Below are 26,788 nucleotides of genomic sequence, written 5' to 3'. Positions count from 1 at the left end.
CCCACACCCACTCTCCAAAGGCAGTGCCCTATGGATGAACTGGTCAGGGATATTTGCCTATGCTTTTCCGCCTCTCCCACTCATTCCGCTAGTAGTTCGGAAGCTCAGGCAATCATCCCTCAAACTCATTCTCATAGCTCCCACATGGGCACGTCAACCTTGCTTCACCACCCTGCTAGAGCTCTCAGTAGTTTCACACCAAAAGCTGCATCTCAAATCGAGTCTCCTCACTCCATGGAGAAATCAGACATCCGAATCCCAAGGAGCTCAACAAAGCGATTTGGCTCCTGAAGTCATAGTTTGGTTATTTACAGTTACTATCAGACTGTATGACTATCCTAAAGGAGGCTAGGAAACCTACTACTAGGGCATGTTATGCAGCTAAGTGGAAACAATTTGTTATATACTGTAACAAAAACAGTATCAATCCCCTTGATACTTTAGTGCAAAACATCATCTGTTATCTCTTACACTTACAGCAATCTGGATTAGCCTACACATCCACTTGATTGCATTTAGCAGTAGTAGCTGCATACTTACAAAACAGACAGCAGATCTCTGTTCAGAGTACCAGTAATTAAGACCTTTATGGAAGCACTAAAAAGAGTAATACCACCAAGAGCTCCACCTACACCAGTTTGGAACTTTAACAGAGTCCTTACAAGGCTAATGGGTCCACCTATTGAACCAATGCACAAGTGTCAACTACAATTTCTCCCATGAAAGGTTGGTTTTCTTATTGCAATATTTTCCTTAAGGAGAGTTGGTGAACTCAGGCACTAACTATACAAGAGTCTTTCTTTCAACTTCACAAAGACAAAGTGGTTCTTCGAACCAATCCCAAATTTCTTCCTAAAGTGGTTTCTACTTTTTACATCAATCAATCAGTTGAGTTACCCATGTTCTTTCCTCAACCTAATTCTGTGGAAGAACGAGCTCTACACATACTAGATGTTAGAACAGCTTTACTATATTATGTGGAAAGAACAAAAGATTTTCGTAAGACAAAATGCCTCTGTTGCCTTTTTGCCACCACACAAAGGCAATCCCATATCTAAATTAGGAATTGCAAGATGGATTGTGAAATGTATCCAAACATGGATGTGAATGTGAAAAGAACCTTGACAATACCCCCATAGGGTCTACTATGGCCTTCCTATGGAATATTCCCCTAGCTCACATCTGTTAGGCAGCAACATGGTCTACAATGCACACATTCACCAAACACTGCTGTGTAGATGTGTTAGCGAGGCAACAAGCTAATGTAGGCCAGGTAGTACTTAAAACACTTTTTCAAACAATTGCACAGCTACAGGTTAGCCACGGCTTTGGGAGTTTACTGCTGTATAGTCTTTGCAAAGCATGTGAGCTACAGATCACATGACTCGAACGGATAATGTTACTTACCCAGTAAGCATCTGTTCTTGGCATGTAGAGCTGTACTCTCGGATATATATTCCTTCCTCCTCACACCTTTACATTTCACCAAATTACCAGAGCAATGTAGGTGGGAATCTGAATGTGAATTTTCACTTAAGGAATGGCAAGACATTATCCACAGAGCTAGAGCTTCTTCATGCAGCACCGCAGGCAAGGAAATGTTTCCTAAAATAGCCACTATTTGTATTATACCCCAGTCAGGGAGGCCCGCTGGAAGTCAGGGCGGGGCCTTCGGTGCTGTCGTTGCTGCGAACAGGAGGGCCCTCTTACACACCTGCTATGACAATGGAGGGCACCCTTACACACCTGCAATGGGGTTGTACGATGGTACATTGAATGCAATTACTTTGCATGCCTTTTACATGCATTTGTTAGCGCGCATGTTTTTACAGCGAAAATGCATTCAAAACGCATGCCAGTACCACGCATTGTTTTTTATATTAAAAAAAATTATTTGTGGGGGGAGACCCCCAACTTACCTTAAACGGGTTGTATTGGCATGTTTTTTAAATGCATATTCACTGTAAAAATATCAGTGCTAAAAAAGGCGTTGTAAAGGCTTAACAAGGTAAAAACCATGTTGTAAAGGCTGTTTCCCCTGCTATGGCAATGCCTGAAGATTCAGCAATTGTGGACGACCATTCTGCCTCATATTGACTACACTTATGATACAGAGTTGCCCAGGTGCCCTGCCTACATATTACTGGGATTGCCAAATGCATTTACCTACCCTTTAAAATCCTGTCGTGGGCGTGCCATCACTTTGGCTCTGGGAGCTGCTAAACAGCTCCTGTTGTCCCTCTGGAATAAATTATAGGAGATTGTCGGTATTGGGAAACGGACGGTGAGTGTCACACGCTGCCACGCTTTGATAAAAAAATGGGGCTCAACTATTAGATTTTTAGCGTCAGAGTTTGTCGAATTGACCTTCCCGATCTACTTGCAGGTTCTTCGCCTCACTCAATCGGTTCATGCAGATGTATAACAGGTCTATTGCTCATGTATATTGTGCCTACATAGGAGTTGTTCTTCAATTATAAGGTGTTAACTATTAATAATTTCTTATAATTTTTTTCTTTTTCTCTCCATTGTTCCTTCTCATTCTTATTATATTCACAATGCTTCATTGTTTCCTCTCCGGCCAGTGGATGTAGGTGGGTTGCTGTTATCATCAGTCCTCAAAACAATAAAAAGATTTAAGCCATAAATGTTTGAGTCTCACACCTTCATCTGGTACACCCTGACTCCAAAGACTGGTTCAATGTTGAGCAAAGCCCCACCCAATGGCATCATACCTCAACCTGCTCCGTAACCCGCTCAGTGCTTAGGCACTGAAAAACCTCACTCTGCATCAAAGCCACCACAAGATCAGCCTTAGTCTGTCAAAAAACCCCACTCTAAGCCAATGTCAATGCCAAAGAACCACCAGCATTCGACACTGAAGAAGGATCTTCTGACACTGAGGTCAGACATTTCACAAGGGTTGATCTTCATAGAGCTGGTAGCTGTCCTGGACAATTAAAAACAGAATAAACTCATTATACACATAGACACTGGAAAAATGATAGTCTGGCCAAAACCTTCAGCTCCAGGGTTCATCACCACTGAGATGCCTCTCCTTTGAGGAAGAACCTCAGACTCCTCCTCTTACACCACGAAGTCCCAAAAGGGTTAGAACTACAGCTACTAGTCCTTCACCCTTTCCACCACTACCCTCCATCTGACCCTCAGCATACTGACTCGGGTAGTCCTTACTACCTAAAGTACCCCTATATGGAGCCATTTAGGCCTCTAGAAGGAGATGCTCCCTAGAAGGATTAGTAGTGGTCTCACAGAATGACCCTTATCTGGAGCCATATCCTGCGAAGGCATCCACATTAGATGATACTACTTAGAATCATGCAGAATTAGAGCAGGCTGACCAACACCATTGTGTAATGTGCCATACTGTGGAGGATGAGGACTTCCTCTGGCAAACATTTCCAAGACAGAGTGGTCTATTAGCTATTTTCCTATGCGAAAGGGGATGTTTGAGTCTAAAAATGGCGCTCTTGAAAAACCAGTAGAGGCCAGGATGGTGACACCCAGATAGAAAACAAATGTAAGCCTTCCCTTGAAGATCTGGGTTATATTCATGGGTACATTGTCCCCAATTTCATTGTTCCGAATTTCCTGGTAGTACACACTGCCCTTAAGAGGGCTTCTGCACAGATGACAGGAGATACCCACTGCTTAGTAACCTTCATTGGCTCCCCATGGCCCAACGTTGCTCCTTCAAAACAGGCTGCATGATTTTTAAATCCCTTCACTGCAAAAGCCCTAAATTTATTGATAAACTTATCACGAAACATATTCCTTCTCGCAACCTGCGCTCAGCCCACCTGGCCCTCCTCCAGATACCTGCTTTTAAACGCAAGCGTGCTGGGGGTTGCAGATTTGCTATCTTGGCTCCTCGTCTGTGGAATACTTTCCCCCTTGAGATCCGGACTTGTCCGGATCTCCTGTCATTTAGGAAAGCATTAAAGACCTGGCTCTTCAGACAAGCATATCAATAATCCCAGCACGCTTCATAACCTCAGGCTACGTTCTCTGTCTCTTATCAGCGCCAGGAATCCAATCGGTGGCAGTGCGCTTAACAAATTATTTTTAACATAACATACGCCTCTCCTGATATGGAGTGCAAAATGATTGATGCTGCAGGGAAGCAAAGAGCACTTGGGGCAGCCACACACTGGCAATCAAAATGAATACAAACATACTAAAGTCTATGGGTGCCCTACAGTCTATCAGACCCAAGCCTGTTTTTCTCTAGCAATCAAGCAATAATCTTTATTGTTCAGTTATTTAAAATTTACGATTTGCCATAAAATCACAATTTTATAAGCATCATTGAATAAAATCTGGCATATTGCATATGTTTGTGCTATCGACCCTCATTTGTTATAAATATTTTGATGCGCCTAAGCACCAAGACCAGTACCAGATGAAATGGAATATATATACCATATAAAATATGATTTCATTGCTAGTACAAGTACTCAAGAAGACAAGGCTGAGCGCCTTGGCTTGCATTCAGGATTATCACACGGAAAATACTAGTCCAAAAGGGAAAAACAACAGGCATAAAACAATAGCTTTGGTAGTGCAAATACTCAAGGAAAAGTGCTTAGTTTATTTATTTTCAATTAATCATACTAGGATTACTAGGGTAAAGAGCGGAAAACTTCAGAGGATAAAACATAATAGCTTTTCTTGTGCAAGTACTCTGAATGAAAAGTGCTTAGCGCATTGACTTAGTTTCATTTCATTATTCGGGAGATACTGGACCAAAGAGGAAGACAACTGATAAAAGGAGGTCACTAAAGTTAGTACTACAGGCGACAAAAAGTGCATGCAGCATACTCATTGATGTTTAGTGCCCTGCAAGTAATTGCTTGGCAGACCGTGCATTTCAATCCTAACTCTGTGACTGTTAGACTTAAGTCTCGATCAATTTGCAATTAATACCGATTCATAGTAAGAAAGAAATAGCTTCTTTATAGGTCTGTCTTTGCTAGTTTTGAATCTGCAATGCATATAAACTTAAGGAATTTTCCAGAGAATATCGCATCCTCTCCTTGAAAGCAGGCTATAATCGCTTGCTGGTACATGCGTATTCTGTTCCTAATAAAGTATTGTCTCAGCTGACCTTTCCGTTCCATCATTAGAGCTGAGCAAGTTTAGACGATGTGGCAAATGTCTTCCTTTGACTAGTCACAAAGTCGACATGAGATCTCAACGGAAGTTCTCCTCCAAACAGGTGAATTAAAGCAGGTTTGGAAATCGCCTAACCGAAGATTCAGCAGCCTGAGCTTGAACTTTAGCTCGAAATTAGGGGACCTAAGTATGATTGAGGTTTTAGATGGCCGTATGAGCCTATTATCATCCAAGTATGAGATCACTTGGACACAGCAGCTTTATCGATAAGGGATGAGATATTTTTCCTGTTTGAATTTATGACTCTTAAAAACTAGTTGTGAAAGGGTTAAGGCACAAAGTTCCTCTGCCTTAAAGGTGGTTAGAGCCAGATGTAGGTAGTCATGTGCCAGTATGTTTCTTGAATCACTTATGACCTGCCACATAATAGTACTTAGGGTGGGTGTGTGATTGTTTTTTAGCTTATAACAAAATTTCATATAAGCACCGGCCCTAGACTGTTTACGCTCCGTTTCCCAAGGCCAAACTCAAGATGAATTTGAGCCATGGCGAGGAAGGTTGAAAACACGTCTGTATGTCCCTGTTATGGTGTTATCGATTATTTTGTTGTCTCTTCCTCTCAGGGCCTCGGCTCCATACATGAGTGAGGGAACATGTTTTGCAGCCATAACTTGGAGTGGCTGGAGGGACAGGCCCTTTAATGAGATCATTAAGGAGCAGAAAGCGGAGGTTAGAGTTTTATTTCTCCTTTGTATCACATTGCACTGTTAGGGAAAGCACTTCTTGAATCAAAGATTACGCCCAAATATTTATATTCTGACATGGATTCCAAGGCTGACCGGTGTAGATGGAATATTGGTGGCGGACATCATCTTGTTGTCTCGAACATTGTTTTTGTTTTGTTCAGATTGACTTGTAGCCCGTGATGTGCTGCTTACAGGGTGGTGAATTAATTAAGCGCTTGGTGCAACTGATCAGAACCACATCATCGGCATACAGCATTTGAGAAGCGCTAAATCCAGACATCCTGGGAGAATGAGACTTGGCTCTGTTTACAGGCTTTCTCAGCTCCGCTAGATACAAGTTGAATAGAAACGGAGCCAATACACATCCTTGTTTAAGGCTGTTGCTTGTGGGTATTTTTTTAGACCAATGCACTTATGCCTAGCCTTACACTTGCCCACGTATCTGTGTACAACAGTTGAATGGCTCTGAAGAGAAGACATTTCCCAGCATTGCAGGTGGACCACAAGATGTTTCACTGTACCGCATCAAAAGCAGAGCAGAAGTCCACATAACACAGGTGTAGATTTGTGGAGCGACACCTGGCTTGGTCGCTTAGCTGGGCAAGCAATAGGATGTTAGTGGTTGTGCCTGTTCTCTAGTTTAACCCGGTCTGGTTCACGGATACCAATGAACCTGTTTCAGCCCAAACTGTCTACTCGACGAGCAGACATTTGGGAAAGTATTTTGCCTCCCCATCGATCACCCGATAATTGGAAGTGCTCCACATTGTTTACAGATAGTCGCCCCCTGGCATCCTTTCTCTGAGTGCAAGGTTGGAATGAGGGTATATGCCAGATCTGATCAAGTATTTCTACAATATTATCCCATGTTGTAACCTACAGTAAGTTCATGTTAAAATCGCCGATCATTAAAATGAACGGAGCCGGGTTTGTGGTAGTTTGAGATGCATTAAAATCCAGTAAAATGTCAATTGTTTCTTGCTTCTCAGCAATGAAGGGATGGATATAAACATTTAGACTAGCCCACTTTTAAGGGAAAAAACAGTACTCCTAAAACCAGATATGACAACATCCAGAAGTGAGTGGTGAGCCACTCTCGCTCTGCCCCCTGCTTCTCAACTGGCCAAGGAGATCTGGCGTTGTGCAACTCACAACAACATTCACCTGTTCTCCACTCTTTCTGGAGGGGAGATCGACAATGTGGACCTGCTCAGCAAGCATCAACAGTTCCACAAATGTGAACTTAAGTTGCAAGTTTTCCACAGGTACTTCCAATACTGAGGAACCCCGACAGTAGACCTGTTCGCCAGTGCCATAAACACTAATGCTAAAGTTTCACTACCAGATATCTGCACCCACTGTCCATGGCCATTGCAATATAAATGGAATAGGGATATTTGTCTACACTTTTTCATCTTATCCCGTATGTGGTAAGGAAGATCAGGCAAGTGTCCTTGAACCACATCCTAATAACACCAGCCTGAGCAAGACAGCCCTGACAGTGAGTGCTCCTCAAGATGTCAGGCAGTCCCCACGAGAAGCTCCCAATCAGGTCGGACCTTCTATCCCATTGCTCGTTCTGTTGCACACCTACGTGGAAAAGGTTTGTGTACTACTGTATTTCTCAACATTTAGATCTATTTACTGTTTCTAAGCAGGAGCTTGTTTCCCACTTCTACAACTTTACAATGCAGGTCTTGTTTACACTTCCATATGCTTACACCTAAATGTAGTTGCAGTGTACCTTCAAAACACACAGCATTTATCTATTGTTATGGTCCCTCTAATTATAACTTTCATGGAGGGTTGAAGAGGTAAATCCGCTCCTGCACCTGTACGGAATCTTAATGTGGTCCTCGCATGGCTTAGGAGCCCTCCTTCCAAGCCTTTGCACATATTTGTCTTGCATTTCCTGTCTTGGAAGATGGCCTTTCAACTGGCAATCTCCACCCTCGGACATAGTAGTGAGCACCAAGCCCTTACAATACAGGAACCATTTATTCAGAGCCATAAAGACAGGCTGTGGTTTGTACCAACTCTGTCTGCTTAAGGTTGTCTCATTGTTCCACATAAACCAAACTATTGAGTTACCCTTTGTTCCTACAACCATAGTCTATAGCTTAAGGTTGTCTCATTGTTCCACATAAACCAAACTATTGAGTTACCCTTTGTCCCTACAACCATAATCTATAGTTGAAAGGGACCCACAAACCCTTGATGTTAAGGAGGTACTCATGTAGTACAGTCATAGAATTAGACCATGTATTACATTCCTAGAACAAAACCATTTAGAAAGTCCCAATGGTAGTGCCATCTCTAAACCTGGCACTGTCAGGTTGATAGTTAAATGTATTAAGACCTGCTGTGCTAAAGCCAGCACACACTCTCCCGGTGCCTTCGAAAGTACACAAAGCACACTCTGCATGTATATTGGGAGCTATAGTGGCTCTTTTATTTAGGTAATATCCCTCTGACGGCCATCTGCAATACTGCTACTTTACCATGCATTTAGTATGCTAACAATCCATAGCTGACCAAGCAGTATTAAGAACAGTTTTTCAAACAGCTGCATCATCTGCTAGCTAGCCACTTCTTTCAAGAGGGATTGCATTGTAGTCTATGCAGAGAATGTATATCTACAGCCACACTAACTATGAACAGAAAACATTACCCTGCACCCTCCAGGGGCGTAACACAGGCCCCAGCATATCACGCGTTGCGGGGGGGCCCCGCGCTCCAGCCCCCCCCCCTCACTCGGAGCCAGCATCATAATGGGGTGCATGCCCGGCCTCTTGATAGAATAAATGGTGCGCACGCCCGGACCCCGGCCGAGCTCCAGAGGCTCTTCATCAATTCATTAAATAGAACTGAATTAAATGGTGCGGAAGCTCAGCTGCGCATGCGCAGGCCCCGGTCGGGCCTCTAAGGCTATTTATTAATTAAATGGTGGGTGAGCTGCGCGCAGTTGTCTCCGCGTATGCGCGGTCTTGTGGATGGGGCTGGCGACCAATGCCAATGAATTTGTCTTGCGCATTGTGGAGCGCAATTTAAGTGCGCGTGATTTGTAAGCTGAGGCATCCCAGGACCCAGCCACGCCAGAGACATGGAGACAGACTGCGAGGCAAGTCCTTTCACTTATGCTTGAATGTGTGATACGTGCAGAGAGTAGATTTTATAGGGCGCCTCGCACATCACTTCTGCAACTTCAGCGTGCTGTAAATATTATAACGTTTTACCAATATAATGGTGTCCGCACAGGTGCACAAATAGATTATTTGAAATGCTTGTACTGCACTTTTTGTTAATCTTTAGGGTTCGACTGTGGAAGGTTTTGAGACCTCAGCAGTCCTGATTGAATCAATGGGAATACCAATTTATTTATTTATTTTATTTATTTATTTTGTATGCTTATTTAGCGCCGGACTCGACCCCTGAAGGGGTATCTCCGCGCTTGGTTCACCATAGATGCCTAAAAACTGAGTCAAAAGTTGCACAAAAGAGTTAAGCTGTCATAAATAAATGAGTTTTCAGTGATTTTCTGAAGGCCAGGTAGTTGGTATTTTGCCTCATAGTAAACGGGAGTGTGTTCCAAAGGGTGGGGCCCTTGTATGAGAGTGCTCGACCACCTTGTCTTGCCTTCCTGATTAGGGGAATCTGAAGCAGCAGTTGATTACTAGACCGCAGGAGACGTCCAGGCTTATAGATAGGATAGGTCTCTCTTGAGCTCCTTTGAGATGCTGGTGTGATCTTCCAAGATTTAGAAGAATTTGTTTAGTACATCTATCAATACGGTAGCTCACGAGCAAGCAGTTTTGCTCTTGAAGTTATTTTCAGATCCATGTGATCTGGACTGGTGTGAGCAAAGGAGTCTCTTAAGAAATGCAGGTCTCACAAAACATGTGATGACAAAAGGCAACGCTCAGAACAGGACAGGTGCCCTCACTGCAGCTTCCCTTCATGCGCTGCGGATGAAGAGGAGCAGCATGGGCAGCACCAGCGCAATCTTCCCTCACACAGTTGGCATCATGCAACTCCTCCCACACATACACACTGAGTAGGAACAGCATAGGCAGCACCAGTGCAACTTTCCCTCACAGAGAATACCCGCATCACAGGTGGCTTCATGCAACCCCCTCCAAACACGCCAACACACTGAGCAGGAACAGCATGGCCGGCACTTGGACCACCTTCCCTCACACACAGAGCAGTATAGGCGACATCAATTGAAGGTTCCTTCACACATAGATCAGATACAGTATTGAAGGGGTCTATAAACTCGAGAATTTAAAAACTTGTTACTTTGCCACTTTCAACTTTACCAGCTGTGCAAAGTGCAAGTTGGTGACATATATAAAAGAAAAAGGGGGGTTAGAAAGGGATCTTGGGTGGCAACAGCAACATTGCTCTTTGCACCCTGAGCCACAGACGCGAGGTATCTGGTGGTTCCATCCCATTGTATGTGGAGGCAGCACACAAAGGTCTATATTTATTAATCAATCACACAACGCAGTACAGCAAGGCAACTTGCTGTATTGCATTAAGTGAAAGGGAGAGAGCAGAAATGTGCCACTTCTGCAATCTCCTGGCACTGACGCTCTTCAGGCATCCTATCTCCAATGCGAGCACCCGTGCACCATGGTACAAGGGTGCCCGAGTAATGGGCAGGATTGTTTTTGTACAGGAAGGCATAACTTTCTGCGCAAAAACCATCCCTTGAGGCATTTTTCACTTCCTATGTGGCAGTGGCCCCTCTTAAGAGGGCAGCCCCTTAGTGCCACACACTGGCACACTCATCCTCGCTCCACTCTTAAGGACCCCCATGGGAGTTCCTCTCTTCCAGCGCTCTCCCGCATCATTTCTGGCACCTGGGGGGATGGGGCATGTTACCTATACCTGCCCCACCTAGGTGCCGGCCTCTTTGTTCCCCGCTGGACACGCTGTCCATAGGAGCCGACCTCGTTGTGCCATGTCTTGTCATGCTCTTGAGTCAGGAGACCGCATCAGTGATTTCTTGAGGTAAGTCTGGGGCCCATTGGGGCCGTTTCTCTAGACTCCTGGTTGCACCTTGTATCGCCGAATGCTCCTGCCTCTGGACGTTTTGGGGAACGCCTGGTGCAGCGCTATTGGGAGGAACAATATAAGCAGCACATTTTTCTGCCTAGGGCTGTAGCTCTGAGGCAAATTCTTATGCATTTGGTGTCACAAGCCCCCCCCACCGCAAGACGACGGTTCAAGCTCCAGCCAAAGGGCAAGGTCATCTTTCTGTGTAAACATGCACTCTTCAGTCAGGTTACAGTACAGTGCTAATGCTGCCAGGCTGTGGTTCGATGCAGAAGGCGGTCCACATAGAAAGAGGCAGTAACAAGGAGAGCTAAAGATATTTCTCCTCCTTACGCCATCCTCTAGGAGGTGCAGCTATTTGATACAATCCCAGATTTACAAACATTTGTAAATCTGGCATGGCATGAAATCCTTGGGTGGATGCACGGTAATGCCCATGATCCACTCGTGGAACGCCTCCCAGAATGAAATGTAATGCAGTGCATCGTAAGCAACTGTGTTGCATTACATTTCTTTACAAAGCCACATAATGTGGTGCAAATCGCCCTTTGCATGGCTTTGTAAATATCTACTAAGATTTTGCATAGTGGCTGTGCCACAAAAGTTGCACAACCACGAAGCAAAATGTTAATAAATATGGCTTCAAGTCTGTACACTTGGGCCCAGATTTTTGAAGCCCTTGGGTTGCGTTATATCATGCAAGGTGGTGCAAGGCAACACAGGGGCTACAGTGAGATTTACTAAGCCGTGAAAAGCCAGCCTGCATGGCTCTGCATTGCGTAGTAAATCCAGAATAACACAAAGCAGCGCAAATGTCGATGCCTTGCATTACTCTGCGTTGGGAAGGGGAATAATATATCTGACCAAAACAGAGGCTTATAGGGAGGAATATCTTTATTCCTCCTCGTTTTTACCCCTTTCAAGGTGTACTGCATTCTGCACTACCAGTAGAAAGAGGAAAATGCATCTGAAAATAGTTTTTGTGCAGAATATGTCCCTTCCTACACAAAAAAATCCTGCCTGTAACACAGGCATGTTTCCCCAATGGTGTAAGCGTGTATTTGCGCTAGGTTGCAGTGTGTGAAATAGCGCAGAGAGAGAGCAGGAATGTGCCATAGATTAGTAAGTTTGACACATTCCTGCTCTCGCCATTGGATGCAGTGCAGCAAGTTGTGTTGCGCTGTGTTGCGCTAAAAGTAGTACATTTGTGCCTTGGTGTTGTGCACCACTCAGTACCGACCACATACCCCATAGTGTTTATACCTGACACGTGTATTGAACTACACGCTCGCTTGCATGGCCCTACGGCTTTCGACTCTGTGACGGGGACATGCTGGATTGCTTGCTTTTTTATTTTTGGATGGATGAGACCCTACACACGGAGGGTAGGTCTCGTGAATATACTCTGATAAGCTACAATGACACCTTATCAATGTATTTTGTAAACAGACAGATCAATTCACGAATCCAGCAGCATTCTCTTCCACCGCAGCAATGTCATTATTTAAAGATTAAGAAGTTTCCTGAACTAAATGCGTTGGGCCCGATTCACAGAACTAACTTACTACAAAATCCTAAACTTACTACCATTTTGGTATTCACAGAATGCACTTACCTTACTCATTTTGGTATTCCCAGAATGCACTTACTCATCAATGAGTAAGTGCATTCTGGGAATACCAAAATGGGTAAGTGTATTCTGTGAATACCAAAATGGTAGTAAGTTTAGGATTTTGTAGTAAGTTGGTTCTGTGAATCGGGCCGGTAGGCTGTAAAGCGCATACGGGTGTTGGTACATCTGAAAGATAAATGATCAAAAGATGCACAGGGGCATAACAAAGGCCCCCGCATCCCCTGCAGTGCGGGGGGGGGGGGGGGGCGAGCTCTAGAGGGCCCTCTAAGCACAGTACATGTCCTAAGAGCGCCGTATTAAGTTTGGTAGGGGGCCCCTCCGTGCACTTTGCAGGGGGGGGGGGGGGGGTGAGGTTTCGTTACGCCGCTGGCAACCTCCTGTTCCTGTAGTGCTGTAGATTAACATGTGCCCGTCTTGCTGTCCAGAAACCAGAGGTGATCACAGATATTCAGTGATGTTTTCTTTGCCTTTTCTTTTATTCACTTTAAATATGCACAGCACACTCTGTCTTTGACACTCCATTCCCCTTACACTTCTCGCCCACTGAGCAGAAGCCGATCTCATGTGGAGTATGTGTGCTGGAGCATTGGGCTAAGAGAGGAATCACAATAGATCTTGTGACTAACTTGTTTTGAATAAACGCAAGTTGCAGAATTACAGGCCCACCACTAGATGGCAGGAGTAGGCAGAGCATGTGAGTCTAGAGACACTGATACAAAAACAAATAAGAATATACCGGAATAGTTAGTGCAATGTGCTTATTTACAGGAATACTTAATCCTATTCTTTTTTTTACAGTGATAAGAAGAGTGAGCGAGCTAAGGATTTGCACTTAATGAAGAAGCTATCTGCTCTACTGAAATCAAAAAGTCACACACAAGGTAATTGTTAAGATTCCTTTCAATCTTGCCAATGTCTCTAAAATGTACAACTCGTATTTATAGAAAATAACATTGCAATATTATAAGTATTTGATCAGTAGTGCTGTTATACAGTGATCTGCCCAGGATTTGAAGAGGGCACTAAAGTAATCTTTTCAAGGAACAAAAAATACTTTTGAGGGACAGACCTACTCATCTCACCTTAAAAGGCAGAGTGCTGCATCCTGCAACAGAGTTATGTATACTTTATGTACTTGTCCAGATGCATGTTATGAAATTGCTTGCCAGTCATAATACACTACATGCCAGTGCCCATTTAAATCGAATCCTCTGAACAACCAGAAACAAATGTAGAATACTGGGGTGGTAAGTGCTTTTCAGGTAGTCAAACTAGGTGTTTAGCTGCATTCCACAAAGCATAACGTGTAAAACCAAGCTTAACGACATTGGCATAGTCCAGCCTTTTCCGTACAACATGTGGGGCAGATGGTGCTATCTGTGCAAAGCCTAAGCATTGGAAGCTTCACCTGGCCATGAACTTAAAACAAATAGCCTTGTACACTATAACAATGACAAATATCAATACCATCTGCAATCTGAGATGGAGCAGAAGGTACACTACTTAAGGTAGCCTTTATTGTTCCCACTTGTTTTGTAGATGCGTGATAAATGAGCATCATGGCCAATTCAAAACTCTACTCTTTGACTTCATTGCTCTTTTTTCATGTTTGACCAGTTCTGCAGATAGGTAACCCCCATCTCTTTATTAGAGATATATATATATTTTGTTGTGTGTCCCTACTTGGCATTCATATTGTGTGAGGAGGTGCATCAGATTTTGATGTGGATGATGTCATCAGTGATGTCACTGACCATGTGATGAATGATGTAATTAATATGTGACGTCACCAGCAGTGCATTGCGGGGGCGCGAGTTATATTTAGCTGAACTAACTATAACGGGGGAATTTCTATGGTTTTGAACGAGTGAAATGTCCAACTAACTATAACGTCCCTGAAACCTATGTTTTTTTCAGTGAATTTCTAAGGTTTTTTAAATGCAAATTTCTAACTATAACGTGCCTGAAACCTTTGTTTTTTTCAGTGAATATATATATGTATCATGTGATCAAGGGCCAGGGAGGCCCGAAACGCGTCATGGCTATGTGCGGGGGTTTTCAGCACAAATAAACGAAATGCACCTCTACTTTGGGTCCGCAGTCGTCTTTTGAAAGAGTTTGCCAAGTTCGACTTTCTTCCCATATATATATATCTATGTATATATATATATATATATATATATATATATATATATATATATATATATATATATATATATATATATATCAAGTCCAAAGTTTATCCCTGCACAGCAACAGCTCGTCACAGCTCCCACAAGGAACATATATATCTGGAAGAAACAGGTTAGTATTAGATTCCTTACCTTAGAATATCCCCATGCGTCAGACTGGATCCGGAAACTTTTGCGTAGCAGTACCCTTGCACGTCGGTAGGCGTCGTCTGCAGCTCCACGTCTGGCGCCGGGATGACGTCGCCGGAGTACTTAGACGCCGCCCTCGCGCGCTGACGTCAGTTCTTCTTTTTTCCGCGCCAGCAAGCGCCGAGCCGGAAAAAGTTGTATCCTAGTCAATTTTTGACTAACTTTTTCGATCCTTTTGATCGTCTTTCGAAGTCTCTCGACTCCAACGGTGACGGTAGGGATGCCCGGGTTCAAACCCTGCGTCGTTTGCAGCCGACTGATGTCGGCTACCGACCCCCATCGCCGGTGCCTTCACTGTCTGGGCCCCGACCATGACGACAAGTCCTGCTCCGACTGCCGGGCCCTGACGTCCAAAGCTAGACGGGAGCGGTCCCGCAAGCGACTCGAGCTCCGGCAGTCAGCCCCGTGCTGCTCGAGGTCCCGGTCCGGAAGGAGGTCGAGGGACCGGGCGCGGGGCCGGAGTCACTACAGTTCCGGGAGTCGTCATCAGTCTTCGGGCTCGAAGTCTTCAGGTAAGAGGCACAAGAAGTCGAAAAGGCGTCATCGCTCTTCTGACTCCCCCCGACGCTCGCGCAACGTGGCGGGGGGTTCGGGCGACACTGCCCCCGCGGCTCTGCCGGAGCCGCAGGCGTCGCGGCCTGCTCCATACCCGCCGGTCCCTGGGCAGCACGCAACGCCGGAGGAGATCGAGTCTTTCCTCATGGCCATGAGGTCGCTCGCTCCTCTGTCGGGTTCCGCGGTGCCTCCGGGCCAAACGGCCCCGACTGGGTCCCCACGCGGGCCGGGTGCTTCGGCCCCGGCGCCGTCGGGTGCTTCGGTCCCGACACCGCAGGGCCCTGCCGGGCTCCGGATCCGGGTTGCCGCCAGTCGACCTCACGACCTCGCCGGCCTCCAGGATGTCGCCACCCCCGAGAGCCTGGTCATCCCGGCCTCTAACTCCCAGACCGCAACGCAAAGGCCACATATTGCAGGAGCACACTGCACGCATAGACAGAACAGGAAAAGAATGGCTAAGACCATTCCAATGACCATTAGAATTTTCCATCCCCAGGCAGATATCAGTTCCCAGAACCATCCCATTAATGACCAATCTCCTTTATCCACATGAATAGATTCGGAAATCTTATGTAGTTTGGAGATGGCCTGGTACACTGTTGGAGCGTTATCTGGGATGAAAACGCAGCAACTCGATTGGATCAATCTACATACCCCACCTCGGTCTGCAAGTATGACATCTAAAGCGACCCGGTTCTGAAGGGTCATAAGTCGATCCGACTGGAGCTCAGCAGTCAAGTTACTAAGGGCACCAGCAGTTTCAATCACGGTGGACTCAACTACCCTTGTCAATTGCCTTATGTTGCTGCTGTTAGGCATGGATCCCCATAACGGCAGAAAACCCTTTGCAAAGTCCCCAAATTCTTTTTTTTTTTTTTAAACTTTATTTTTGTGCAGGTATGGAAAAAATACCGATGTGCCAAGCCCACAGTAGCACGTCAAACTTACATTATGTTTCTATTTCACAGCCATTATGCCCACAACCCTGGGGCCGGGCGGCAACACATTTTTCTTCCAGTAGTGTGCAATTAATTTAATGTTTACGAGCTCTGCATGGAACCCCTCAATCCTGCTTTTGTTGTTTTACTCCCACAACTCCCTCCCTCTCCCCCCCACTCCTTTCTACAACATTGGTAACACATCCCCCTCAAAGTGGTGACAGTCAGATCACATGGCCATCAATCTATGTGGCACTAATCCATCAGTTCCATTCGTGCATAATATACTGGCGCTTGTTCCCCCACCCATGGCACAATATAACATCTCATATGTTTGGATTCTCTGAACGTTCAATGTCTCCGTCTTCTTTCGGGCACTTATCGTTATCATGTGCTCTCCTCCTCCCGCCTCCGCCGTCTACCCCTCTATGTGTCACCTCCTAATCGCCCCATTTCTAAGCCATGGTATTGCCTCCATTTACTCCATACCCTTCGGAATTTTTTGGGACAGCCTCTAGCTTTGTATGTCACTCGTTCTGCTGCCATATAGAGGTCTAGCCCTCTCCTCCACTCCTCTATTTCTGGCCTCTCCGCCACCCCCCAATATTTCGCAATGTCCCTTTTTGCCACCACCAGTGCCAACACCAGGAAAATGATAAGCGGGCGTGGCAGGTCTACTTCGGTCACCATTCCTAGTAGCGCCAGTTTCGGGTCCAGTGTTAGCTCTATTCCCAGTACCTCCCCCAATTCCATGAAGATGTGGGACCAATATTCTTGAATCTTTTCACAGGACCAGATAGTGTGGTAAAAATCCCCCTGTTCGGATCTGCACCGAAGACATGTGGCGTCTGTTATCCTACCCATCTTGAGGAGATGCCTCCGGTCGAAGTATGTCCTGTGTAGCACATTTAATTGGATCAGCCTCAGCCGTGACTTAATGGCCACTTCTCGGGGGTGCATCAGTATCAGCTCCCAGTCCAAGTCCTCTAATTGCCCCACTTCCGCCTCCCATACACCTCTGAGTTTCGCCAAGTTTCCCAACATATTGTTAGTGAGGGTTTTGTATGTGAGAGACACTGCCTGGTGTAACATCTGTTCCTGTAGGAGTCTCCCTTCTAAGGGTGAATATTCCGGTATATCCTGTAGTGATATCTTCTGCGCATTCCATGCATGTACTAGCTGCAGGTGTTTGTATTGTTGTGTGTGGTGTAATCCAAACTCTGCCTGTAGCATCGCAAATGTCTTCAGCTCCCCGTGCCTAATCACATCCCCAATAGTAGAAATCCCTATGTCATCCCACCTTGGAAGCCTTTCAGTTTTTGGAGTTCCGTGAACCATGTGCATTGCCATAGTGGCGTCTGACGTGTTGGCCTCTCCCCCCACCCCGTGGATCTCGTGGCCCGTGTCCAAGCTCGAATCGTAATCATAGTCGCGGGCAAGAGCGTTCTCCCTGCCTTCCCCCCATACAGAAAGTGAAGTACGTTGTGTGTGGACAATTTATGCCTTTCTAATGCATACGTCGGGTGGGCCGCTGGTGCATGTAACCAGTCGTTTATGGGGGTCAGATGTTCCGCCCAATAGTATGCCTCCAGGTTCGGCAATGAGATCCCTCCGCTATACTGGTGTCGTTGGAGTGTCTGGAGTGCGATGCGTGGTTGTTTGCCTAGCCATAGGAACGATCGCAGGTCTGCGTGAATTTTGGTGATAGTGTTTGTCGGGAGCGGATAGTACTCATTTTGAAGTGCGTATAGGAATTTGGGTAAGGTAATCATCTTATACATCGCCGTCCTTCCCAGTAGGGTGAGCGGCAACTGTCTCCATCTCGTCATGTCTTCTACTGCCTCTTTCATTATTCGTTCCACATTTCTTTGGAACGAGAGCTTCTTGTCCAGGGTGATATAGATCCCAAGGTACTGGAACCCCTCTGAGGTCGTGAGTAGACGGTCTGGTAACGCTACTCCCTGCACTGTTCCCCCCGGCGTATACAGGACTGATTTGTGCCAGTTGATGGTGTGGCCCGCCATTGCCCCAAAGCCCTCTAACTCTCTGAACAGTGTCCCTATGGAGACCTCTGGGTTCGTGATATATAACAATACATCGTCGGCATATAATGAAACTTTTTCCTGAGCACCCCCAGACTCATTCCACGTGAAGCCATGGATCTCCGGGTTTTGTCGAATTTTGGCCGCCAATATTTCTATGGTGAGTGTGAAGAGTAGAGGGGACAGCGGGCATCCTTGTCTGGTGCCCCTCTCCACCTGGAATTCGCGTGATAAGCATCCATTCACCCGTACCCGTGCCTTCGGTGCAGTGTATAGCAGCCCTATCCACTTCTGAAAGTGTGGACCAAAACCAAATCGCCGCAATACTGCCATGAGAAAGGGCCAATGTACCGCGTCGAACGCTTTTTCAGCGTCCAAGGACAGGAACCAGTGCGGCTCCTTCCTATCTTGTATTTCTTGTAGCCAGTTGTGAGTCCGTCGGAGGTTGAGCTTTGTCGCTCTATCCGGCAAAAACCCGGATTGGTCTGCGTGTATAAGGTCCGGAACGACTGTCCGTAGGCGTGCCGCTAGAATTGTAGCCAGCACTTTCACCTCCAAATTCAGAAGTGAGATGGGGCGGTACGAGGCACAATCCTCCTCCGGCTTGCCCTGTTTGTATATCGGCACTATGGTTGCCAATGCTAGGTCTCGTGGGAGTCTCCCTATCTCGTAGGCTTCAACATATAGAGCCAATAGGTGAGGTTTCAGTAGGTCAGCCGTTTTTTTAAAGAATTCTGCCGGGAACCCGTTGGGCCCTGGTGTTTTCCCCGTTTTTAATTTATTTATGGCTGTAGTTATCTCATCCAGTGTGATTCCCGCCTCTAGTGGGGCGCTGAGTTCTACATCTAATACCGGGATATCCACATTTTCCATATATTGTACGGCCTCGTCCACTGTCCCGAGGTCTCTGCCTCTATAGAAGTTCTCATAGTGCAATGCGAAGGCTTCTGCTATGCCCTTGTCAGTAGTTTCCAGGCCTCCCCCATCCCTCCTGATTCTTTCCACCCATCTTGCAGCTCGTTCTTTCCTGCTAAGCCACGCCAGAAGCTTGCCTGATTTGTCGCCTACATCATATAGGCGGTGTAACGTTGCTAGCGCTTGTGTCTTTGCCTCATTAGAGACCAGTTCCCTATACTCCCTTTGTTTGTCATGTAACTGCCTCAGTATATCTTCCCCATGGTTTACATGATAGTGTCTTTCTAGGGTCAGGATTTCCAGTTCTAACGCTGTTGCCTCCCTGTGCTGTTTATTCCGCTCATCTCTCAGTCTCCCTCTAAGTCTGTCTCTCAACACTGGTTTCATGGCCTCCCAGAATGTGATGTTAGAGTCCACTGAACCCTTATTCTCAGCTACGTATACTTTTATGTCTGCTCTCAGACCCCGTGCTATCTCAGGGGTTTGAATATCCCAGGCGGCTAAGCGCCATTCCGTTGCTCGCCTCTCCGTGGTTTTCCCTAAATCTGCATAGAGGGGTGAGTGGTCTGATATTCCCCTCGCTTTGTACATGAACTCATCTCCCTCCGACAGGTATTGCCTTGCAACAAAAATGTAGTCTAGCCTAGAGAAGGTTTTGTGAGTCCCTGAATAAAAGGAGAACGTCTCCTGCGTCGGGTGTCGCCATCGCCATGTGTCAGTTAGTCCCATGTCTGCCATGAATTTTGCAAGCGCTGTTTGCGTCCTCCCTCTGCGTGTTGCTCCCGAACGATCTAAATCTTCCGACATGACGTCATTGAAGTCCCCCCCCACTATTTGCATCGTGTCCGCCGTTTCCAGTAGGATGGCTGCTACCTCTCTGAGCGTGCGTGATTGGAGTTTTGGCGGGGCATATACCGAGACAACTGTCATGCTTAGTCTATTCCACGACCCCTGTATTCCCACATATGTACCTTGTGGATCGCTCCATGTGCGTGTTACGTTAAAGGGGTGCGTTTTGTTAATTAGTATTGCGACTCCCCTGGCGCCTGAGGTGTAGCCCGCGTGAGTCAAGACTTTGTACCTCCCCCTCGCTATGAATGTACATTTTCCCGGCTTAAGGTGAGTTTCCTGCAGGAGGATAAGGTCCGGGGCGACCCTCTTGATGTAAGAGTTTACCAATCCTCTCTTTATTTTGGACCCCAATCCATTAACATTCCAAGTCAAAACGGAGATCCCCCTGTGTAGTCTTTCTGTGGTTGTTAGTGTACCTGCCATACTGTGTAGCTCTTCTGGCGATCCGTAGGAGACCATAGCAGCTGTGTGTGGCAACTTTGATTCTCATGCATCTGACTGTGTCCCACTGTGTATTCCCATGCCCAACGCCCCCCCCAACTCCCACAACTGGTTGAAACTCCCCTGTACCCTCTCCCGCCCCCGCCCCACCTCTCTCCCCTTCCAGACTCGTCCCCATCCAGGTCCAAGCCGTCAGTAGAAGTCGGTCTGTCACCCCCCCCCCCCACTCCCCCCTCTATTGAACTATGTCCCTCAAGAGCCGCCTATAGTAACCTGTGATGTATCCCCCCGGCCGGGATTGTACCCCCGCCAAAGGTATGCACCACTCCCTAAATGTGTGTCAAAGCGGCGGAAAACTGGGAAACTAACAAGTAAACTGTGCCTGAAAACAAAGAAAAAGGGATTAACGAAAGAAAAGGAAATAACAACTAAAAGGGTGACGGCCACTTGCGTGTCACATCCGTGTCCCGGCCGACAATCCAATCATCCACTTCTTCCAGGTTCACGAGTGTGAGTCTTGCGTGGTCGGTACTGTGCTACAGTTCTTGTCGGATAAGTCCTGTTCCAACTGCCGGATCTCTGTTTCTAGTGGGTGTAAGGAGTGTTGGTCACTGTCTGACGCCTCGTCATCCACCTCCGAGTCCCTGCGGTGTTCCCCCTCTCCCTCCGAACAGGCCTGGTCCCGGGATCCCTTCTGTGTCCTGTGTACCGTTCTCGATGTCCCCGGCGATTCAGATCTACCCCTCCTGGATCCTGCCGATGTGTGTGAACGGTATGGAGTTCCTGTGTATCTCGAGTATAGTCTCCTGGATCTCCTCCTCTGCTGTTTTGGAGAGCCCCACCGCGCCTTTTCTTGTGCTGCCCTTACCAGCTCCTCTCTCCCTGCCGTTTCCCGACCATTGAGGATCGGCCTCTCCTCCAGCCATTGCCATGCATCCTCCGGGTGGTTGAAGAAGTGCGCCTTCTCCTTGTAAAGGACTTTGAGTTTCGCCGGGAAGAGCAACATGTACGTAATGTTCAAGGATCTCAATTTGACTTTCACCGAGTCGAAGGAGCGCCGCTGCTTCTGGACCTCTTGACTATAGTCCGGAAAAATCATTATGTTGGTGTTCTCCACTCGGATGTCGCCCATCTTCCTCGCCTCCCGTAATATTAAGTCTCTGTCAGCGAAATTTAGGAAGCGCGCGATTACTGGTCTGGGTCTTGCGCCCTCCGGAGGTTTCGCAAGGAGCGCCCTGTGTGCTCTTTCGATCACAAAGCATGGGGAGAAACGGGCTCCTGGGAAGGTGTCCGTGAGCCATTTGTGCAAGAATGATGCCATATTGGTCCCCTCGATTCCCTCTCTAAAGCCTACGAATCGGAGGTTATTGCGTCTTGCCCTGTTTTCGGCGTCATCCACCTTCCAGAGTAACTGTCTGTGGGACGCCTGAAGCTCCGCCATTTCTTTTCGGATTGTCGTTATCGAGTCTTCGGCCTCTCCAATGCGAGTTTCAGTCTCAGTCACTCTGGCGGAGAGGTTCTTGAAATCTTGGCGCAGGAGCGTGACCTCCGAGCCCACTTCCCCAATTTTGACCTCCAATGCAGATCGGGATTCCTGTATGTCCGATCTAGACGCCTGGATTGCTGCAAGTAGCCTGTCTGTGTCAGTGGCCCCCTCCGCTGCCGGGCCTGCGCTGTCTTTGGGCGGTCTTGGCGCCGTGAAGAGTTCCTGAGTGCCTTGTTTGGGATGCTTGGGTGGGGGGTCCCTCTTCCCCATCTTCACTGATTCAGTTGTGTGCCCTGCGACGAAGGGTGTAGGTAGAGTTGTCTTGGCTGCTTCCTCGTAGTATGCCCCAGAGGGATCTAGTAGCGCCGGGCACTGCCTGCCTTATGTCCGATATCTTGCACTAATTCTGTTACGGCTTAGCCCCACCGTTAGTATCTCTAGATGGCCGTCCAGGATGGTGCACTGGCTTGGCGCTCCGTTTCTTCTCCGACTGTCTGGTAGAACATATTCCGGCTGTGTGCCTCCTACCGACCGTCTGCGCTGCCTGCCCCACCACTCCTTGTGACTGCTCTGGGCGGTTGGCGGTGCCTCCACTCAGATGTACCTGTGGCAGTGGCAGTCCCACTCTATGTCGTGGTGCGTCTAGCGAGATTCCTAAGGGTGTCCCCGGGTGCCCGCCTCTGGGTGCAATCTCAGTCCACCACCAGGTTCTCGCCGTTGCTGCGGTCCCGGTATCTCCTCCCCCGAGCTCCAACCTTGCACTGTGCGGCTCCTGCGTCGTCAAAAGGCTTCCCCTCTCAGTGCCTGCGGTCCGCCTCAATAGTGTAGTCCCGGTGTGGTCAAGGGGTGCCTCCCTCGTGTTTGCGTGACAGCCGATGTGTGGCGGTAGCAAGCGTTGTTTGCGAGCTTACTCCTGTGAGTTGGCGGTGCGAGCGTGGGGGGTGGGGGTCGGGAGGGCGGTATCTGCCACAATCTCCCCTCGTTGAGAGGCTGTCCCACCCCACCGCCGGCTCCTGCACCCTCGGCCGTGTAGTTCTGGCCGGGACTCGCGCAGCTCACTCACCGCGGTCGGCTGAGGTCGCGGCCGCCATGTTGGTAAAGGTCGGCTGCCTCCGGGCTCTCGGCGTCTGTGCCTCCCCCGCTCTGGCCGCACCCTGCGTACCTCGTCCGGGCCCTTGTTGTAGTCGGTGCGGGCCGGGAATCCCTCTCCTTCGCCGTAGGCACCTCTGGGCTTTTCTCCGGTCGTCAGTTGGGTGTAGCGGCCGCCATGTTGTGAAAGGGCGTCCCGAATCCCGGTGCCATCCGGTGCTCCCGGTCCACTCAGCTTGCGTCCCGGTGCCCCTCTTACGCCCAGGTTAGGATGACGTCCAACAGGGCACCTCCGATTCCGGCCCCTCTACACTCCACGTCCATGCAGCCGTTGTTTCACCCGAGCACCTCCGCCCTACTCCGAATCTTCGCCCGGCGGGTGTTCCGGGTGCTCCGGTAGGCACAAGGGTGTTTATGGCACTCCGGGCTCGTCTGGCGTCAGAGCTTGTTCTCCCATGCAGAGTCTCGAGCCCGGTGCGAAGTGTCGCCTGGTCCCGGACCTTTCACCGAGCCGCCATCTTGCTTGGCCTTTTCTCCTCCACCACGAGTGCCGTGGAAAGTTCGGCTTAACTCACACCGGAGGCTCCGTATTCGCACTTTGGCTCGCTCGTCCCTCTCTAGGCGACCTCCGACAGTCCGTGGGTGATTATTGGCTAGTGGTGATATGAATTTATGTCGGATATTTAGACGTCGGCCGGGAGCTCCCGGGAGACACGTCTAGTCCTGCATGCTGTTGGCCACGCCCCCCAAGTCCCCAAATTCTTGACCTGCAGTGTCTTCTTCACTCAAAACACCTCTAACTATCCTTGTCCTGTGGTAGTCTGCCGCTGCTGTGTAGGTGGGAGGCAACAGGAAGGAAACAAAACATGAGCCCGAAAAGTCAGGGGGCAACCATGTATAGACTCTATCGTGGCAGATGAAATAGGTACCCTTAGCTGCTAAAAATGCAGGGGAAGTCTGAGATCCAAAAACATACGTTTCAGTACAGACACTCTTCCCTAACTGAGCCCTGGGATTCGTGCCATTTCCTTGCAGACACAGATGACCCTGATGGGGTACAATCCAAATCGGGGAAGATCTCTTAGCTTGCTGTTTCTCACTCAGAGTAGCTCCATATCCAGTCATGTTCCATCCTATGTATACTAGTGTCTCATCTCTCGGGATAGTCTCATAAGAAATACCTTCCTTAATCATGTCTACTATACCCTTGACTAGAGCACTTTTTCTAGGATTGTCTGTTACAGAACGTAGGGGGTAGATTTCGTGTGCATATATGAACATTGTCCTATATGCCCATACAGAACCATTGTGACTAAATGGCAGAACCAGATAAGGGATACCTTTATCAGTTGTGTGAGGCATAAGACCGCACACCCAACAGTTAGTTGTGTTCATTACAAGTTGGTGTTGGTGCAAGAGCTGAACAAAGGAGTTATTAATGAACTCCAATCTCCTATTGGATTCATGGTCAGGAAGAGGGTGGAAAGAATGAGAGAAAACAGTAGGAGGAGGTATGGGTGATGCAGTGGGTGCAAATGTTACACGAAAAGAGAATAAAACATAACTTATCAAAAATATCATTACACTGAATAGCATAAAAATACACAATATTATAAAACTTTTCTTTGTCATCACGTTACATAATCTGCGCTTAAAGTTCGTTCGTTTGGCAGGTCTCTCCACATCGGGAAACTCCATCCTCTCTAAAGTGCTGCCCGCGGTGGGAGGTTGCCTCTGCTAAGGGATGCTTCTGTCAGTCTAGGGCAACTCCCTTGGACCAACCAGAACTACCGACCTAACGTCGTCAGCTGCACCCCAAAGACTTTAATCAACCGCCGCCCTAGCAGCGGAACACGGATGGCGGTTCGAAAAACAAAAATGAGCAAGTTTCTTGGATGGGAGAGCTGCACTTTCAAAAGAAATGGTGTTTGGAAGAAAAAGGATTTCTTTATTAGTCCATGGGTCTCGGTCTCAAATTGCAAAAGAAATTGTTTTTATTAGTTCGTATTTCTTGGTCTCAAATTATACCGTTGTCTTCCGGGTACTGTCTGATCCTGGAACAAGAGTTCGGACTCTGTAGTGTTCAATAGCTTGGATGGTGGCACAGCCTTGTGCGAAATGTTCTCACTTCCTCGTTCAGAGTCAGTTCTTTTTACATGTAAATCATTAAAAGGGACGGCATGTGGCACTGTTTTAGGTTCTGGGTCAGCGACACCCTTCTGGGCCCACTGGTCATGAGGCAGAGGAAAAGGGATTTTCTTACAATGGATCCCGTGGACCCAGTTGGCCTTCCCTTCCACCCGAACGGCTGATCTTGTGGAAAGAAGGACGAGGTGCGGTCCGGTCCACCTGGGCTGGTCGTTCTTTGTCCTTTGAAAGTTTCTGACAAGAACCCAGGAACCAGGGTCAATGGCGTGACCCGGAGTCTCAGAGACCGGAGGCAGGGTGTCGTGAACCTGTTGATGCAAAACACGCAATTTAGCCGTCAATTCATACAGATAATTAAGCAAAATAGGGTGTTCAAGCTCGCTGAACTTAGTGGGTCTAGGCACTCCCCATATGTTGGCTGGCCGGCCAAAAACGATCTCGTAAGGGCTGAGTTTCACTCGTGAATGCACAGTCATTCTGGTGGACAGGAGTGCTAAGGGTAGAGCATCAGGCCATTTAAGACCTGTGCTCGCTTGGATTTTGGCCATTTTAAGTTTTAAAGTGCCATTGTAACATTCTACTAATCCAGCTGATTGGGGGTGATTTGCAGCGTGGAACTTCTGCCGAATACCTAGCCCTTCACACACTCTTTTCATCACACGACCCACAAATTCACTTCCATTATCAGACCAGACCATTCTAGGCATTCCAAACCTGGGGAAGTACTCTTTCACAAGGGCTTTTGCTGTGGACAAGGCAGTATTATCTTTTAGGGGATAGGCTTCTACCCATCTTGAGAAGGCACAAACAACAACGAGTACGTATTTTAAGTTTTTGCACCTCTCCATGTGAATGAAATCTAGCTGCAAAACCTCGAACGGATACGCAGGAGGTGCAAAATGACCAGCTGGAGTTGGGGTTCCCCTGCCAGGATTGTGTTTCAAACATACCATGCAATTCTTGACAACATTCTCTGCACACTTGGGAATCCCTGAATTGTGCCATACCGGGGCCAACAACTCGCAAATCCCTTTCACGCTGATATGAGCCATTCCATGAGCCATTGTAACCACTGCAAGCACATATGCATCGGGTAACAACCATCTCTGATGCTCTGTCAATTCAATCCAACAACCATTTGCATCCATTCTACCCGTACTTTCTCTCCACGTGCTCAACTCTTTCTCTGTGGCCTCAGCTTGAATGGACTTCACACTCTCTATTGTGTCTTCACACATTCCAACATCACCAGTCCATCTTGCAGGGCCTGCAACATACATTCGGCTCATTACATTCTTTGCCGTTTCTTTCGCGATCTCATCAGCAAATGCATTTCCACGACCAACATCATCAGTCGCCTTCTTG

The 26,788-nt window shown here is 47.5% G+C and overlaps 1 protein-coding gene across 1 annotated transcript in view; it reads left to right on the top strand.

Moving 5' to 3' along the window:
- The window catches only part of RAB3GAP2 (RAB3 GTPase activating non-catalytic protein subunit 2), a 586,520-nt gene that overhangs the window by 296,930 nt on the left and 262,802 nt on the right, over window positions 1-26,788 (top strand). Inside the window, exon 16 of the mRNA XM_078649806.1 lies at window positions 13,375-13,457. Coding sequence (XP_078505932.1) covers window positions 13,375-13,457 — 83 coding nt within the window. The remainder of the gene's footprint in view (window positions 1-13,374; window positions 13,458-26,788) is intronic.

This window comes from Lissotriton helveticus, chromosome 6 (assembly GCF_964261635.1).
Source record: "Lissotriton helveticus chromosome 6, aLisHel1.1, whole genome shotgun sequence".
Lineage (NCBI taxonomy): Eukaryota > Metazoa > Chordata > Amphibia > Caudata > Salamandridae > Lissotriton > Lissotriton helveticus.
Note: the sequence above shows the minus strand (reverse complement) of the source record. Positions and strands in the feature narration are given on the sequence as shown.